Here is a 13,111-nt window from a genome sequence, read left to right as displayed (position 1 = left end):
TACCAACAATAGCTCTTTATTTCAAAGCATGGCTTTGCCCACTTGTGCCTTTTACCCAAATATCTAAATAGTCTCATTAAGTACTTAGAACCTCCTTGTAAGTTACACAGAACTTGTTCAAACCCTCTATTATGATTTGTACCTATTGAAAACCTTCTTATTTTCCTGCATTGTGGGCGACTGTGAATGTGTTTTTATATTTCCCTGTTCACAACTGACCAGCACGGAGAGCTCCAAGCTGAATGTTTGAAATTCCCTGCATTGATTTTGGGAGAAAGTAAGGGCATGTGTATGGTTATGGGGGGGAGGGTGGTCTCTTCATGGAGAGGAATGAGCTGCATGGGGATGCTGTGCTTTGTGGTCTTTGGTGGGGAAAGGGTGGGGGCGATTCTGCCTGTGACGTGGCTCTGGGCGCACACGCATGAGAATAAATGAAACATCAAATGTTTTCATTGTTGGCAGCGCCAAGCACCGAGGCTCCCGCTCTGCGTCTGAAGGTGCTGCCAGCCTGGATCCGTGCATCGTGTCCCCGGAGGTGACTGAGCCGAGCAAATGCCCACAGGAAGCCAGGGGCCCAGAAGGTTCTCCACTGCCCTGCCCACCAGTGCCCTGGGAGCAGGAGTGCCCCTCTGCCTCCATGCCCTTTGCCGAGGGCCCCCCGGAAGCTTGCTTGGCAAGCCCAGCAGCAGCACCTGAAGATTGGCCCCTCATACAACACCCCAGGAGGGAACCCTCCCCGGATGCCCGTGGGGAGGCCCCAATGGTGTCTGTCCCTGAAGGGGGCAGTTCTACTCAGTGCAGCATGGGTGCAGTCATCCCCAGTGCCGGCCGAGGGAATGACCTGGAGGAAGAAGGGCATCCACTGTCTTCCTCCGGCTGCACTGACCAGTCGCCAGGGGTTTCACCAGCATCTCCTCAAGCGCTGATGCAGGGACAGCTGTGTGGGAAAGATGGCCAGCCCGGTGGTTTCGAGTCCCAAGGGGACGAGGCTGCAGGTGGCCTTCCCCTGGCAGAATCCAGGCAGGGGGCGGCTTCTGTGCCAGGCAAGGCGAGCTCATCTGGTCTAGAGGAGTCCCCCACAAAACCCGAGACCCCGACTCCACCAGAGCCAGCCCCCGGAGCCTCAGACAGAGACAAATGCCAAGTGGAGGTGCCACCTCAGGCTTTTGCCGACGGCGCGGGATTCCTCGGGGCTTGCCATCCCCCTAGGAGCCCTGCAGGGGCTGCCCAAGAAGCCGACACAAGTTCCCGGGAAAGCTGCCAGCAGCCCATGGGAGCACATCTGGCGCACATCGAGCCGCCTGGGGAGTCACCGAGCCCTGCCCCGGTGCCCGGGGCTGGGGGCTCTGGGAAGGAGACCGTGGATGCCCAAGATACTCAGAGTAGCTTGCAAGCAGGGGGACCGGGAAGCGAGCCCAGTGCAGCTGTCCGTGCTGCAGCGGGCACCCAGCCCGGAGGGGCTTTGCTCGAGAGCACAGAGCCTTCCCCACGTGTGCGGATGGAGGACACATGTCCAGCTTCGGGCTCCACTTCACCGCCAGCTGCTCAGGCCTCCGCTGCTGCAGAAGAATCCAGCTGGTTGGCCGGGGAGATGGTTTCCAGGGCTGAGATGCCCGTGCTTACGGACCTGGCCAAAGAGTTAGCAGATGCAGGCTTGGCAGGATGGGACAAGCTCGCTCCTGATCTCAGAAGGGAGGGAGAGGATCTAGGAGGGAACCGTGGAGAGGGTCCTGCCCCTTTGCCCCAGGAGGACAGGGGAGAGGTCTCAATGAGGGACCAGAAAGTCCAACAAGGGGTACTGCTCCCCTCCCCAACCAGTGTATCAGACGACAGGGCCAGAAGCTCACCAGAGTCAAAGAATGAAGCCAAGGCCCCTGAAAGCCCAGCGGTGGCTGAGGAGGAGAGCAGACTGTCCGAGGCCAGCTCTAGGGGGCAGGAAGAAGGCCCGGAGCCGCTTGACCGTAGAGATCCTGAGAATCCATGGGGAGAACAACCTGGGGCCTTAGGCTGCAAGTCCAGCCTGGAGATGGAAAAAGATGAGGTTTCAAAGCTAAGCCATGATGTGGAGAGCAAAGTGTATTCTAGCATGGACTCAGCACAGCCACTGAGAAAGGAAAGTCCTGGGCACGCCGATAGGCCTGGCTCTCCATCAGAAGATACGGCGTGGAGCTCGGTGACCTGTGAGATGATGGGTGAAGCCCATGTGGTCCATGCCTCTGGCTCACTGCACGAGCTCCCCGAGAAGGATCTTGTCCTGCCCCCTGGGCCGGATGGAACTGGTGAACACATTCTTCCCAAAGAAGCTGTCTGGGAGGGGCCAGGATTGCAGACCCAGTGTCCCGACACCCTGTGGGACGTGGGGGAATTGGAAAGAATGGACTATCTTCCTGCTTTAGAATCTGAGAAATCAGATTTCCTGTCAACTCCTGCGGCGGAGGTCATCCCCAGAGCCGAGGCGGCGGAAAGCCCATCTGAGACAAAGATGAGGAACCGCCCATCTGTGCAGAGGCCCAGCAGCTGTGCTGGGGAGGGCCTGCTGACATCCCTGGGCCAACCTTGTGGGCTGGGGCGTGAGGCAGCTGGTCAGGAAGTCCAGGCTGCTGGGCCACATCTCCCCGAGGGGGAGGACTTAGCCGTGGACAGTGGACTGACGATGGTCAGCCTGGAGCAAGAACAGCAGGGAAGCCTGTCCTGCCGAGGGGACAGCTGGACACAAGGAACTGCTTCTGAGGGGCCCCCAGTATCTTCTGAGAACCATCTCCAGCCGTTGCAGTCAGAACCAGAAGCATCCATGTCTGACATGCTCAGGGAGAAGCCCCAGCAGTGTGAAAATGAGAAAGAGACTTATCCAGGTGGTCTAGGCTCTGAGAACCTAGATGCAGATGCTTCTCCAACCCACCCAGCTGTGGAACCCCTGGCGGATGTGTGCTTGCCCACTCATGGGCCGGAGGACCCAGCTTCCAGATCAGAACTGCGAGGGGAGCTCCCCAAAGGCAGTCTGTCTAATGCTCCCGGGTCAGCTCCTGGGGCCATGGTTCCAGAGAGCCCTGCGACAGAGCAGCCAGAGCTATCAGCAGCAGTAGGACCGGAGTTGTCTGCACGAGGGCAGAATGAGCAAGAGGGAGCCTGCGGTGGCAGCCTGCCTTCCAGAGTCTCGCCGCCTGCAGCAGACGCCTCCGAAGACTCTCCTCTTGCAGGTCACTTGAGCAGAGAGGAGCATCGCTGTGCGCAGCAGGGGCCCAACAAGTCCCAGCAGGAACTGGCAGGTGTGTTGCAAGCCAGCGGCCGGCATGAAGAAGCATGTCTCAGGGACACAGAAGTTTCCGAAGCAGCTGACGCTCAGCCCCCGCTCCAGGGGTTGGGCAAGACAGAGAAGGCAAGTGGGAACACAGTGGGGACCCCACCTTGTGCGCCTGACTCAGTCGCTCTCCTGGATGCAGCCCACGGCCCGCCAGCCCTGGCGCTCGCCAGCCGTAGAGTCACACCCAGCCAGGATGCCCCAGACCGAGAGGCGTATGGGGAAACGCAGGGAGGCAGGCAGCAACCCGTGCCGGCCCCACAGAAGGAAATGGAGCACCCCCCTGCCTTGGATGCGGAGGCCCCAAGGCTCCTTGGAAGTTTCCCAGCGGCCAAGGATCAAGGTGCGGACGATGGGGCTGCTGAGACCAGTGGGAGTGCCAAGGAAGGGGACCTGGGGGTGCAGCGGGCTCTGGAGGGGCCTGCAGAAGCTGCTCTGAGCGACGGCTCCCTTCAGACCGAGCAGCATGCCTCCTCTGGGAAGGAAGCTTCTACCTTTGCCCCGGGTGAGCCCTGTCCAGCAGAGCAGCTGTCGGCCAGCTGCCAGGATGCCCTGCTACCAGCTGGAGAGCGGGGGGGGATTCCCACAAGCAAGGTGGATATTTCTGCAGCTCAGGCTGTCCCCGACCCAAAGAGACCCCTGCCACCTGGGCCACCAGAAGAGGCTGCTCCAGACACTCCTTACCTGCATATCGATGGTGCTGTCGGAACAGGGGCAGCCCCTTGTCCCATAGAAGAGCCTCCCGCGGCCTTGGGAAATGCCACCTCCATGAAGCTTTCTGCCGGCTTGCTTGCCCCTCTCTCACAACTGGGAGTGGCCAGTGAGGAGATCTCTGGGGTGCAAGTGAGCAGTGGGAGCCCCAGAGCTGGAAACGTTGAGGGACCCTCAGACTCCATCCCCTACCTGGACGGGGCACCGCTTCCGACCAAGCATAAGCAGATGACAGGGGAGGAGGAGGAGGAGGCAAGAGCGCCTGGTGCAGACAGCGAGCCCGGTGGGATGCCAGCACGCCCTGCCAGTGAGGAGAGCATGGCAGGCGAGGCAGCAAGGGAGCCGGAGGGCAGTGGGGAGAGAATGGTAGACCCTCTCAAGGATCCGAGGTGGGGCACATCAGGTGGCGTGGACGCAAGCTCCAAGCAGATGGGCATGATCACCGGCTTCCCCGACTTCAGGGAGCACATCACCAAGATCTTTGAGAAGTCCGTGCTCAGAGCCCTGACCGCTGATCGGCCCCAGAGTGCAGCGGGAGAAAAGGCAGGAGCCGTTGGGAGTGTGAGGGGCGAGGACCTCGTGGGGCCAAGCCCAGAGAAGCCTCCAGATGGGGCTCAAGGACTGGCCATCACCCTTCTCCCTGCCCTTCCTGCTGGACTCGGGGTGGCTGCAACGGAGAATAAGCAAGAGTTGCCTACAGAGGCCGAGCCCCCCTGTCTGGTTGCCCAGGAGCCCGCTCCAGGAAGGCTGCCGGCTCCAGCGGTGCCAGCCGCAGACCCGAACCTGCCAGGAGCCGGTGTGGGGAAGGCAGTGACCGGGGTCCCAGAGGCCGTGCAGGACAGTGAGAAGCCAGAGCGGGCTGGGGAGGCCAGGCCGGGGCTTGGAGGCCAGGCCCCCTCACCGCAGGGTGGGGGCCAGCAGGAACTAGCCTCAGGGCCTTCCCTGCCCGCAGCCGGTCCTGAGACTCCCGTGGAAAAAGCCGCTGACTTCCAGGTGGAGCCCCAGGGCCACCGAGAAGGGGCCGTGATTCCAGAAGACAGAATTCCTCCTGGAATATACCCCCAGGAAACATCCACCGGTGACGGTCAACTCGGAGAGGATGCTGCCCAGGGCTTTGCTCACACAGGGGGGCCAATTGACTTGCCAGTATCCACCTCGGCCCCGGGAGCAGCTTCTCCCCATGGGGGTGTTTTGACTGTGGCCGAGGCCATCCGTGAGCCCTGGACCCCTGACACCCTTGGGAGTGAGCAGAGGCGTGGAGGTGGTGCTGGGATCTCCGAAACACAAAATACCCTGGGCAAGCCCTGTGCTCCCGAGCTCTGGCCTGTGGAAGTAGCAGCCACCCCCCCAGAGCCTGGCTCGGGGGCAAGGGCTGCTGGGGAAGTGGCGGGTGACGTCACTTCGAGCACAGCTGAGACTGGGGCACGTGTGTCTGGTGACCCGCCCGAGACAGGTACTACGAGGATGTTCTCTGGCGCTGCGCAGGGGCTGCCAGGGACCCGTGGGGACTCGGGCTGCTCTGCTGGGACCCCCGGCCCGGAGGACGCAGCCACTGCGCGAGGGGCCAGCCTGGCCGTGCACCAGCCGCCTGAGGAGCAGCCTGGGCCTCAGCCCCCCGCTCCTGCCGGGGGCGGGAAGCTGCCAGTCTCTTCACCTCCGGAACCTGATGAGCCTCGGGACCCGAAGCCCCAAATCCTGGCTCCAGGAGTGCTCCACGCCGAAAGGTACAGAAAAGAACAGACTCCTAGGGGGACACCTAGGGCCAGCTTCAAAAGTGAATCCCACCCCGGTTTTTAAGACTCAAGTAGATGGGTGGTTTTTTAAAAAGCTGGGTTTTCTATGCATAAAGGTTTAAATTTACCTGCTTGCAACCACTGGATGTGCTAAGATTCTGAAAAAGGTGAGAGAAATGGGAGGAAGAGGGGAGCTGTTTGTTGGACACGTCCTGTTCGCTCTCTGTGTCCTTCAGTTCATTTCATTCAAACTGTCCGAAAAGCATGAAATAGTTACTGGCTGGCCACGCTCTTGGGTCATAGGTTAGAGGTAATCATATGTTTTTCTGGAGCCCAAATACCTTTGCTTTTGAAACTGGAATTATTTATACAGAGAGGCCTAAATGATGCAAGAGCATCTCAAAGCCATTGATTGCTGGAAGGTGACTTTTTTTTTTTCCCTAAGGATTTTGGGGTAGTACCCACTTAAAGCTTGAATTGGGGAATGGACTTTTTTTTAATAATAATATTTTTTTATTATATTATGTTAGTCACCATACTGGATTAAGAAGATGTGGTCCATGTATACAATGGAATATTACTCAGCTATCAAAAAGGAAATGGACTTTTTCAATCCCATGTGGAGAGAAATACCCTTTTTAACCATCTATTGCTTTCTTTGTATTGTCCCAGAAGAAGCCCTGGGCCGGGCCCATCCACCTTACCTTCAGTTCCTGAGAAGGATGGTCCACGTGCCCCAGGCGAGGACGTCCCCCACGAGGCCAGACGTGTGGGAGGAGCAGAAAGGTCAGTGAAAAGGTGTCAGCCTTTTGGAGAACCGGGGCAGGTGGGGGGGGCTTCTTCGGCAGAGACCCACTGGATGTTTCTCAGAGGAGAGTTCTGTTTACACATGAGACCTTGTTTAAGCAAGAAGCAGATAGCCTTTCCCATTCTTTATACAGGTAAAGCAGTGCCCAAGATGACAGAGAACTCCGTTGTCATACACGGGATGGAGTGAATTTCACATCTGAGCTTATCACCTTAAAAAAACCCGAGCAGCGTTACTGAGATGTAATTCGCATACCACATAGTTCGTTCATTTAAACTGTACAATTCAGTGGCTTCACAGAGTTGTGCAAGCATCACCACAACCAATGTCAGAGCGTTGTCACCTCCCCCCCAAAAAACCCTGTACCCCTTGGACATCACATCCCAACCCCCAGCCCTAGACAAGCACTAATTTGAGGCAAATGGGTTCAATGCTGATTTAATCTCTGAAGCAGGAATATCTACTCACCAACCCGTCACACTCCATAGAGATCTCGAGATTAGGGGACAAGTGACAGATGTAACTGTGAATCCCGGACCCTCACACTTGTGTGAAGTGTGCCTGCCGGTTCTTTGCTAAGTGAAATGCCACCTAGGATTGTAGAAAAGCAGCTGCTCAGAAGTTTCATCCTTCTGGGGAAGTGGAGATATTGTGAACATCCTTAGTTAGACCTTCGGCTGTTCTGGTGCTGTGTGTGTGTGTGTGTGTGTGTGTGTGTGTGTGTGTGTGTGTGTGTGTGTGAGTGGGGCAGGGTTGGACTTTAAATTAGTACCTGTGGCAGCCCCGTGGATCCTGCCAAACAGCTGCAGGCATTTTAGAAATGATTTGATTCATATTTTGCACATGCGGAAAGAATGTACGATCACCTGTTTTTCGAGTCTGAGCACTTCCCCCGACACCCAGCTGCCTTCCTGCCCTTACAAGGGCGCCTCTCATAACTCTGGGCCGGGGAGATGCAGGCGTGTGCTGCCCAGGCAGATGCGGGGGACACTTGTCTCTGCTGCCGATGTAGCTAGCACCTAAGTCCTCCCACGGCCCTTGCTGGTATGTCTGACACTCCCAGTTCAAGCAGGAAAAGTATCTAACTAGGAAAATCTTCTCCCTCCCCACCAGTGAGATATGAGCACCTTTCCCAACGTCCCTGGGGGTTTTCTCCCCTCCTTGGAGAAGTTGGGGCCAGACGTATATAGTTCCTGGCTCATTGTTCTAATCACTTAAAAATTTTAAATCATAATTTCTAAATTAATATTAGAACATCTGTAAGGAATAGGAAAGTATAAGGAAGAAGAGAAAAGACCACCACCTCACCGCCTGATGATTGCTGGCATTTAATATGTTGCGTATTTTCATCCACTGTTTTCTCTATTTAAATATTTGCAGAGTGCTTTTCCCCTCTGCCATCGAAACTCTGCAAGCATGGCTTAGTGGCTGAGGGTGTCTGACTTAGAGCGGTTGGTTGAGCAGTGGACATTGAATTGATGGGCCGTGTTTCTGTTCCCTTTGCCCTGTGGAGGGTCTGCTGGGGGTAGGTAGACTCTTAGACCCTCTCGAGGTGTCCCATCCCGGTTGGCAGCCACTCGTCACGTGTGAGCAGAGGTGCACTGTGAGTATAAAATACATACCTGGTGTTGAAGATTTAATATGAAAAAAATACATAAAACACATCATTCATAATTTTTACGTTGGTGTATGTTAAAATAATATTTTGGATGTATTGGGTGAGAATATGTTATTAAATTTCATTCCACGTATTTCTTTTCCCTACTTCTAATGTGGCTACCAAAACGTTTACAATTACATATGTGACTTTCGCATTCTTGACTTGCACGTGTGACTCAGTCTACTTCTGGTTAGGTCATTAGGCTCCACAGTCTGCATGGTCCTGGTCCTGGACGGAGGGCTGGCTTTTCCTGTCCTTTGGGTTCTTGGGAAAAACGCCTGCCCCCGTCTCCCTGGCTGAGGATTTCCAGAAAGAATTCCGAATGGACCCTCAGCTCCAGCCTGCCAAGTGAGGTGACCTCGGGCTCCCCTCCCTCAAGGGGAATTACGGGGACAGCAACATCCGGGCAAATAGGCGGCCACAGATTCCGACTTAGGCTCGGTAGACCATCGGAGGTCTCCCGGAAGACAGAGACCTGCTCTGTCCAATGCAAGCAGGACACGAGCCACAAGTGTAATCTTCAATTTTCTATGAGCCACATTCAACACTAAAGAGACACAGATAACATTAATTTCAATAATATATTTTATTTAACCCAATATATCACAAATATTATCATTTTAACATGTAATCGATAGAAAGGTGATAAATTTGGCATTCTACATTCTCGTTTTCATACGAAGTCTCTGAAAGCTGGTGTGTATCTTATAGCCTTGGTGCTCGATTTGGACCAGCCACATTCCAAGTATCAACAGCCCCATGTGGCAAGTGGCTGCCCTACTGGACACCACGGGCCCTCACAGAGCTCTGACACCTGTCAACAATGATCCAGAAGTCCAAACCTGCCCACGGGGACCCCAAACGCCCACATCTCTCTGTGCAGCACCCCCGTTCCTATAGGGTTAACGCAAATGTTGGAAACACTTGAGGGGGAGGCTCAGTACCTTTGGTGAATCCTCTGGCCACAAGAGAGCCATGCTGTGGACCTGGGCGGGCCTCAGAGAGAGTCCAGCCCAGGCCAGGGGGCGCACATCCCGGGAAGAGCAGTTATTTTCCGGGAAGGTGAAATTCAGCAGAGGCCTGGAGCAGGTTGGGACACAATGGGGAGATGCTGCCAGGAGCTGGGTGGGGATGAAGTTCGAAGCAGGGGCCCCAAATTCACACCCTAGCTCTTCCCCTTAGTTATACACATAACCTCAGTTTTCCCATCTGTAGAATGGGGAGGACATCTGTGCCTGCCTCGTGGAGTTGCTGTGAGGGCTGAAATCATCCATTCCAGCACAGTTCTGGCACATTCCGGTGCTTGCTGGCTGTTCCCGAGTGCCTTTCTGTGGTGTGGCCTTTTCTCGTGCAGTGACCACCGTGTCTCCTCAGGTGGAGACGCTTGTCCTCTGGTCGAGGCTCCAACCTGGCTGTCTTCCTTTTCTAGCACTGAATTCTTCATCTGTGAAAATATCTTAATGACAGAGGAGAGTGAATTCTTTCTTCCCGGCTCCTGGGTAGCCCACAGCGATCTGCTTCAACTTGCAAGTTTGTGAGATCGTGTTTTATTGTGAAACCTTATGAATATCTTTCGTTGTGTACCATCGTGTACTGTATTCCAACCACAAAAAATAACGTTTCGAGTCGCCCCGGGAAGAGCAAAGCAAATCAAAACCAACTTTTCTAGTCTCTTCTTGGTTATTAGGTGACGTGCTTCTGTGGAATTTATCGAATTTTGAAGATTCTATTGAGCTGAATAGAGCTGATACCATGGATTGGGTTCAATATCTTAGAAATGTCTCTTTCTACCGTGTGACAAGATAGTTTGAGAATGCAATCTCATATACACGTAGTTGTCAGCACGGGTATGCTAACTGCTTTATTTCCGAAGCCCCATTGGCCCTTCTGGTGGATGGGCTTTGGGTATCCTGTGGCTTCGCCGTCACCCTGCACCTGAGGGGTGTATGGGCACCCAGTTCTAAGCATCAGGGGTTGATTTCTACCATTGTGTGCTCTCTGTCCCGGGAAGAGCTGGCCCTGCAGACAGTCTCACTTTATTTTTAGGTTGTTCTCCAGAAAGTACTTGGTTCGATTTCAGTGTTGTACACATTATGACTCTCTTCCTTGTGGATGGAAAATCTAGAATTGGGCATTCTGATGACACACCACGGGTGGTTAGGTCTGTAGTGCTGGACCTGTCTTGCTATCCCCAAGCTTGCCTTTGCTGAATATTTATTTACAGTGGTCTTTTTCTTTTCCATTTGGGGAAATGGTCGGAAAGCGATCCTTTCCAATTATTAGTGCATTTCGAGAGAATTAGATTATTCCCAGATGCTCAGGGTCCTAGTGCAGACCTGGGCTAAAGCATGAAGGGCAGTTGGGTTGAAAAGTTGAAGGAGGTCAGGAGGGGGGGAGAACAGAGGGAGACGATGGGCATCATGCCGAGGAAGTCCTGGCTGGGCCTGAGAGCCATGTTGGAGCCACTTCTTACCCTTCCTCCCACGCTTGCTCCCCACTCGCTTTCCACTTCTTCCTTCCCTCCTCCTCCTCCTCCTTCTAAAATTACCAGCTGTGACACCGTGTTTTCGAGTGTAAGAATAAGGTCTTGAGGATGGCTACAGCTGTGTAAATTAAGGAAAAGGGAAAAGAAAAAGATTCAAGCATAGTTCTCTTAGTAGATAAAAGCAGGACGAGAGAAACCCCTCTCCACCGAGATCCTTCTGAGTTTGTGTTTGTATTACTTTGGTTCTATTATTTTAAACTTCTTCTTCAGAAGTTGGGCTGTGGCAGAGCCTAACAGAGCTCAGGCACCCCTGTGACTTGGAGCAGGGTTCTTCCCAAAAGGGAGACAGTAGAGTCAGACAGACCCGTTCACGTCCCAGCGGCCTCTTACCGGCTGAGCGGCCTCGGAGGAGCTGCTTTGCTCTTCAGTCTTCTCTCGCCTGTAAAATGGGAGAACCCAAAAAACACAAAACACTTCTCTGTTAGGGTTGGAGGTAGGGTGTGCTTGGAATGGTTGTAAAGCACCTGCTATAATGCCTGGTATAGGGTCGGTGTGTAATACAAATGGTATCTACTATTCTAATTTTACATGTATTTATTCAGAAGCATCCTGGCAATTAAGCGAAGGGAAGATATGGCCACAGTCCCTAAATGAAATAGGAAGAACCCCGCGGGAACAGGGAGACTGCAAGGAGCTTGTTACATGGTTCAAAGGTCCGTAGGAACTAAAGGCTCTACCAGTGACGTGGATTTCTAGTGTTATCAACAGCTTCAATCATTGTGAGCCGTCATATATAAAAGTCAAAGGACCTTTTAAAATGTAGCCTTGCTGTTCCGAAGCTTTTGTGTTCCATCATTAAAATGCATTTTCTTGGAAGTGAAGCTGTCCTTTGGAAACGCATCAGGTTACTTTGGAAAGCTGGCTTATGGGGGCCTGCACGAAGGGTGGGGGGGGCTGCATTTCCTGCCGTGGCTTCTGCTTCTTCTGGGTTTCTGCGCCCCTCTGCCCTGTGGCCTCCATCAGGCAGCACGTGGGCCCAAAGTGGGGAGGAGCCGCTGGCCGCCCCTTGAGAAACCAGGGCCAGTTTCAGAGCTGGGTGGTGATTTTCCAAATGAATGTGTCCACACAGACCTGGCTGCTCTTCCTGGAACCTCTCATTACGGCCGCTGGCGGAAACCCTACCGCATGGACCTGGACACAGCGGTGTTTGAGAAACGGGTATTTTAGACTCTGGCTGATTATTATTGGAAGGAAACTTGGGGGCATTCTCATCGAGGCTCAGAATAGGGAAGGGACAGGAAGCTAACTGGCAGAGAGCTCATACCAGATTCTGGGCCCTGATGGCCTCTGATGGCATATTTCCCCCTTGATGCCTGAATGGAGCCAAGGACCCTTCCACACAGAAGGCTGTTCTTTCTAGCAAAGCCTGCCGCCCCAAATCTGCTTCTAGGCTTTTGAGAGAAGAATTCTTAGTTCTAGGGTGGAACAAGCACGGCCTCAAGTTCCAGCTCAAGGTCAAGCTCTGTGACCTTGGGGGCGTCACCCTCTGAACCTGTTTACTCACCTGTAAAACAGGGTCACATCACACTCCCAGTGTTGTTAGGATTCAATGAGCCACTTCGTTTGGAATGCCTGACACAAAACGAGAACTCGATATGAGTCTCCTTTTCACTTATTCCTCCGTCTGGGCCAAAGTACCTCCTCACCCAGCACCTTCTTGCTCTGTCAGAGAAATCCAGCCCCTCAGTAAGTGCTGTTTGGGGACCCCTTTAGCAGGGCAGGAAGTGGAGGCTCAGGCCTGTGGCACGGCCTGGTCAAGTGCAGAGAGCAATAAGAGCTGGAGCTGGGGCTCGAACCTCTCTTCTGGAAGGTGTTTCACACCTCAGCTTAGACCCCTGATCATTAACTTATCAGCCAGGTGGAATCTGGGAGGGGTTACTCTCTACAACACCACTGTCCACTAGAACTTTCTACAGTCATAGAAATGTTCTCTATCTCTTCTGTCCAGTATGGCTGACACTTGCTACACGTGGCTACTGAGTACCTGAAATGGGGGCCCTTGACAATCAAGGGTCAGTTTCATGGCAAGGTGGTTTCAGGGCCATTGAGGAGCTGAACTGTAAATTGTATTGAACTTTGATTATTTAAAATTGAAGTTGGACTAGCCACACGGGGCTAGGGACTTCTGCAGGGGACAGCCCAACTTGATGACATAGTTTCTTCGTGTATCCAAGCGAGATGAATCATCACATCAGAGCCAGTGTGGATTCCAGGAGGCTCTACGAGTGTAGCCCTGCTGGGGCTAGGGCGCCCGGGGGTGGTCAGTGAGTGTTCATTTCCCCCTTGGCTCTGCAAATGGCAAAGCCAGATAGCTGTGTGTCCGGAGTAGAGACTGGGGCATAGTCACAGCACGACT

General features: G+C 54.0%; 1 protein-coding gene across 19 annotated transcripts in view; it reads left to right on the top strand.

The window, feature by feature from the left end:
- Positions 1 to 13,111, top strand: part of TACC2 (transforming acidic coiled-coil containing protein 2) — a 199,871-nt gene that overhangs the window by 59,456 nt on the left and 127,304 nt on the right. For 18 of the 19 annotated variants that reach the window (XM_045803335.2, XM_045803330.2, XM_045803329.2 and 15 more), the window contains 2 exons: positions 463 to 5,733; positions 6,415 to 6,528. In XM_045803335.2, coding sequence (XP_045659291.2) covers positions 463 to 5,733; positions 6,415 to 6,528 — 5,385 coding nt within the window. The remainder of the gene's footprint in view (positions 1 to 462; positions 5,734 to 6,414; positions 6,529 to 13,111) is intronic. The other variant, XM_045803326.2, reaches the window with a different exon arrangement.

This window comes from Ursus americanus, chromosome 6, assembly GCF_024610735.1.
Source record: "Ursus americanus isolate L20-20 chromosome 6, mUrsAme1.1.p, whole genome shotgun sequence".
Classification (NCBI taxonomy): Eukaryota; Metazoa; Chordata; class Mammalia; order Carnivora; family Ursidae; genus Ursus; species Ursus americanus.
This window is presented reverse-complemented; position numbering and strand designations above follow the sequence as displayed.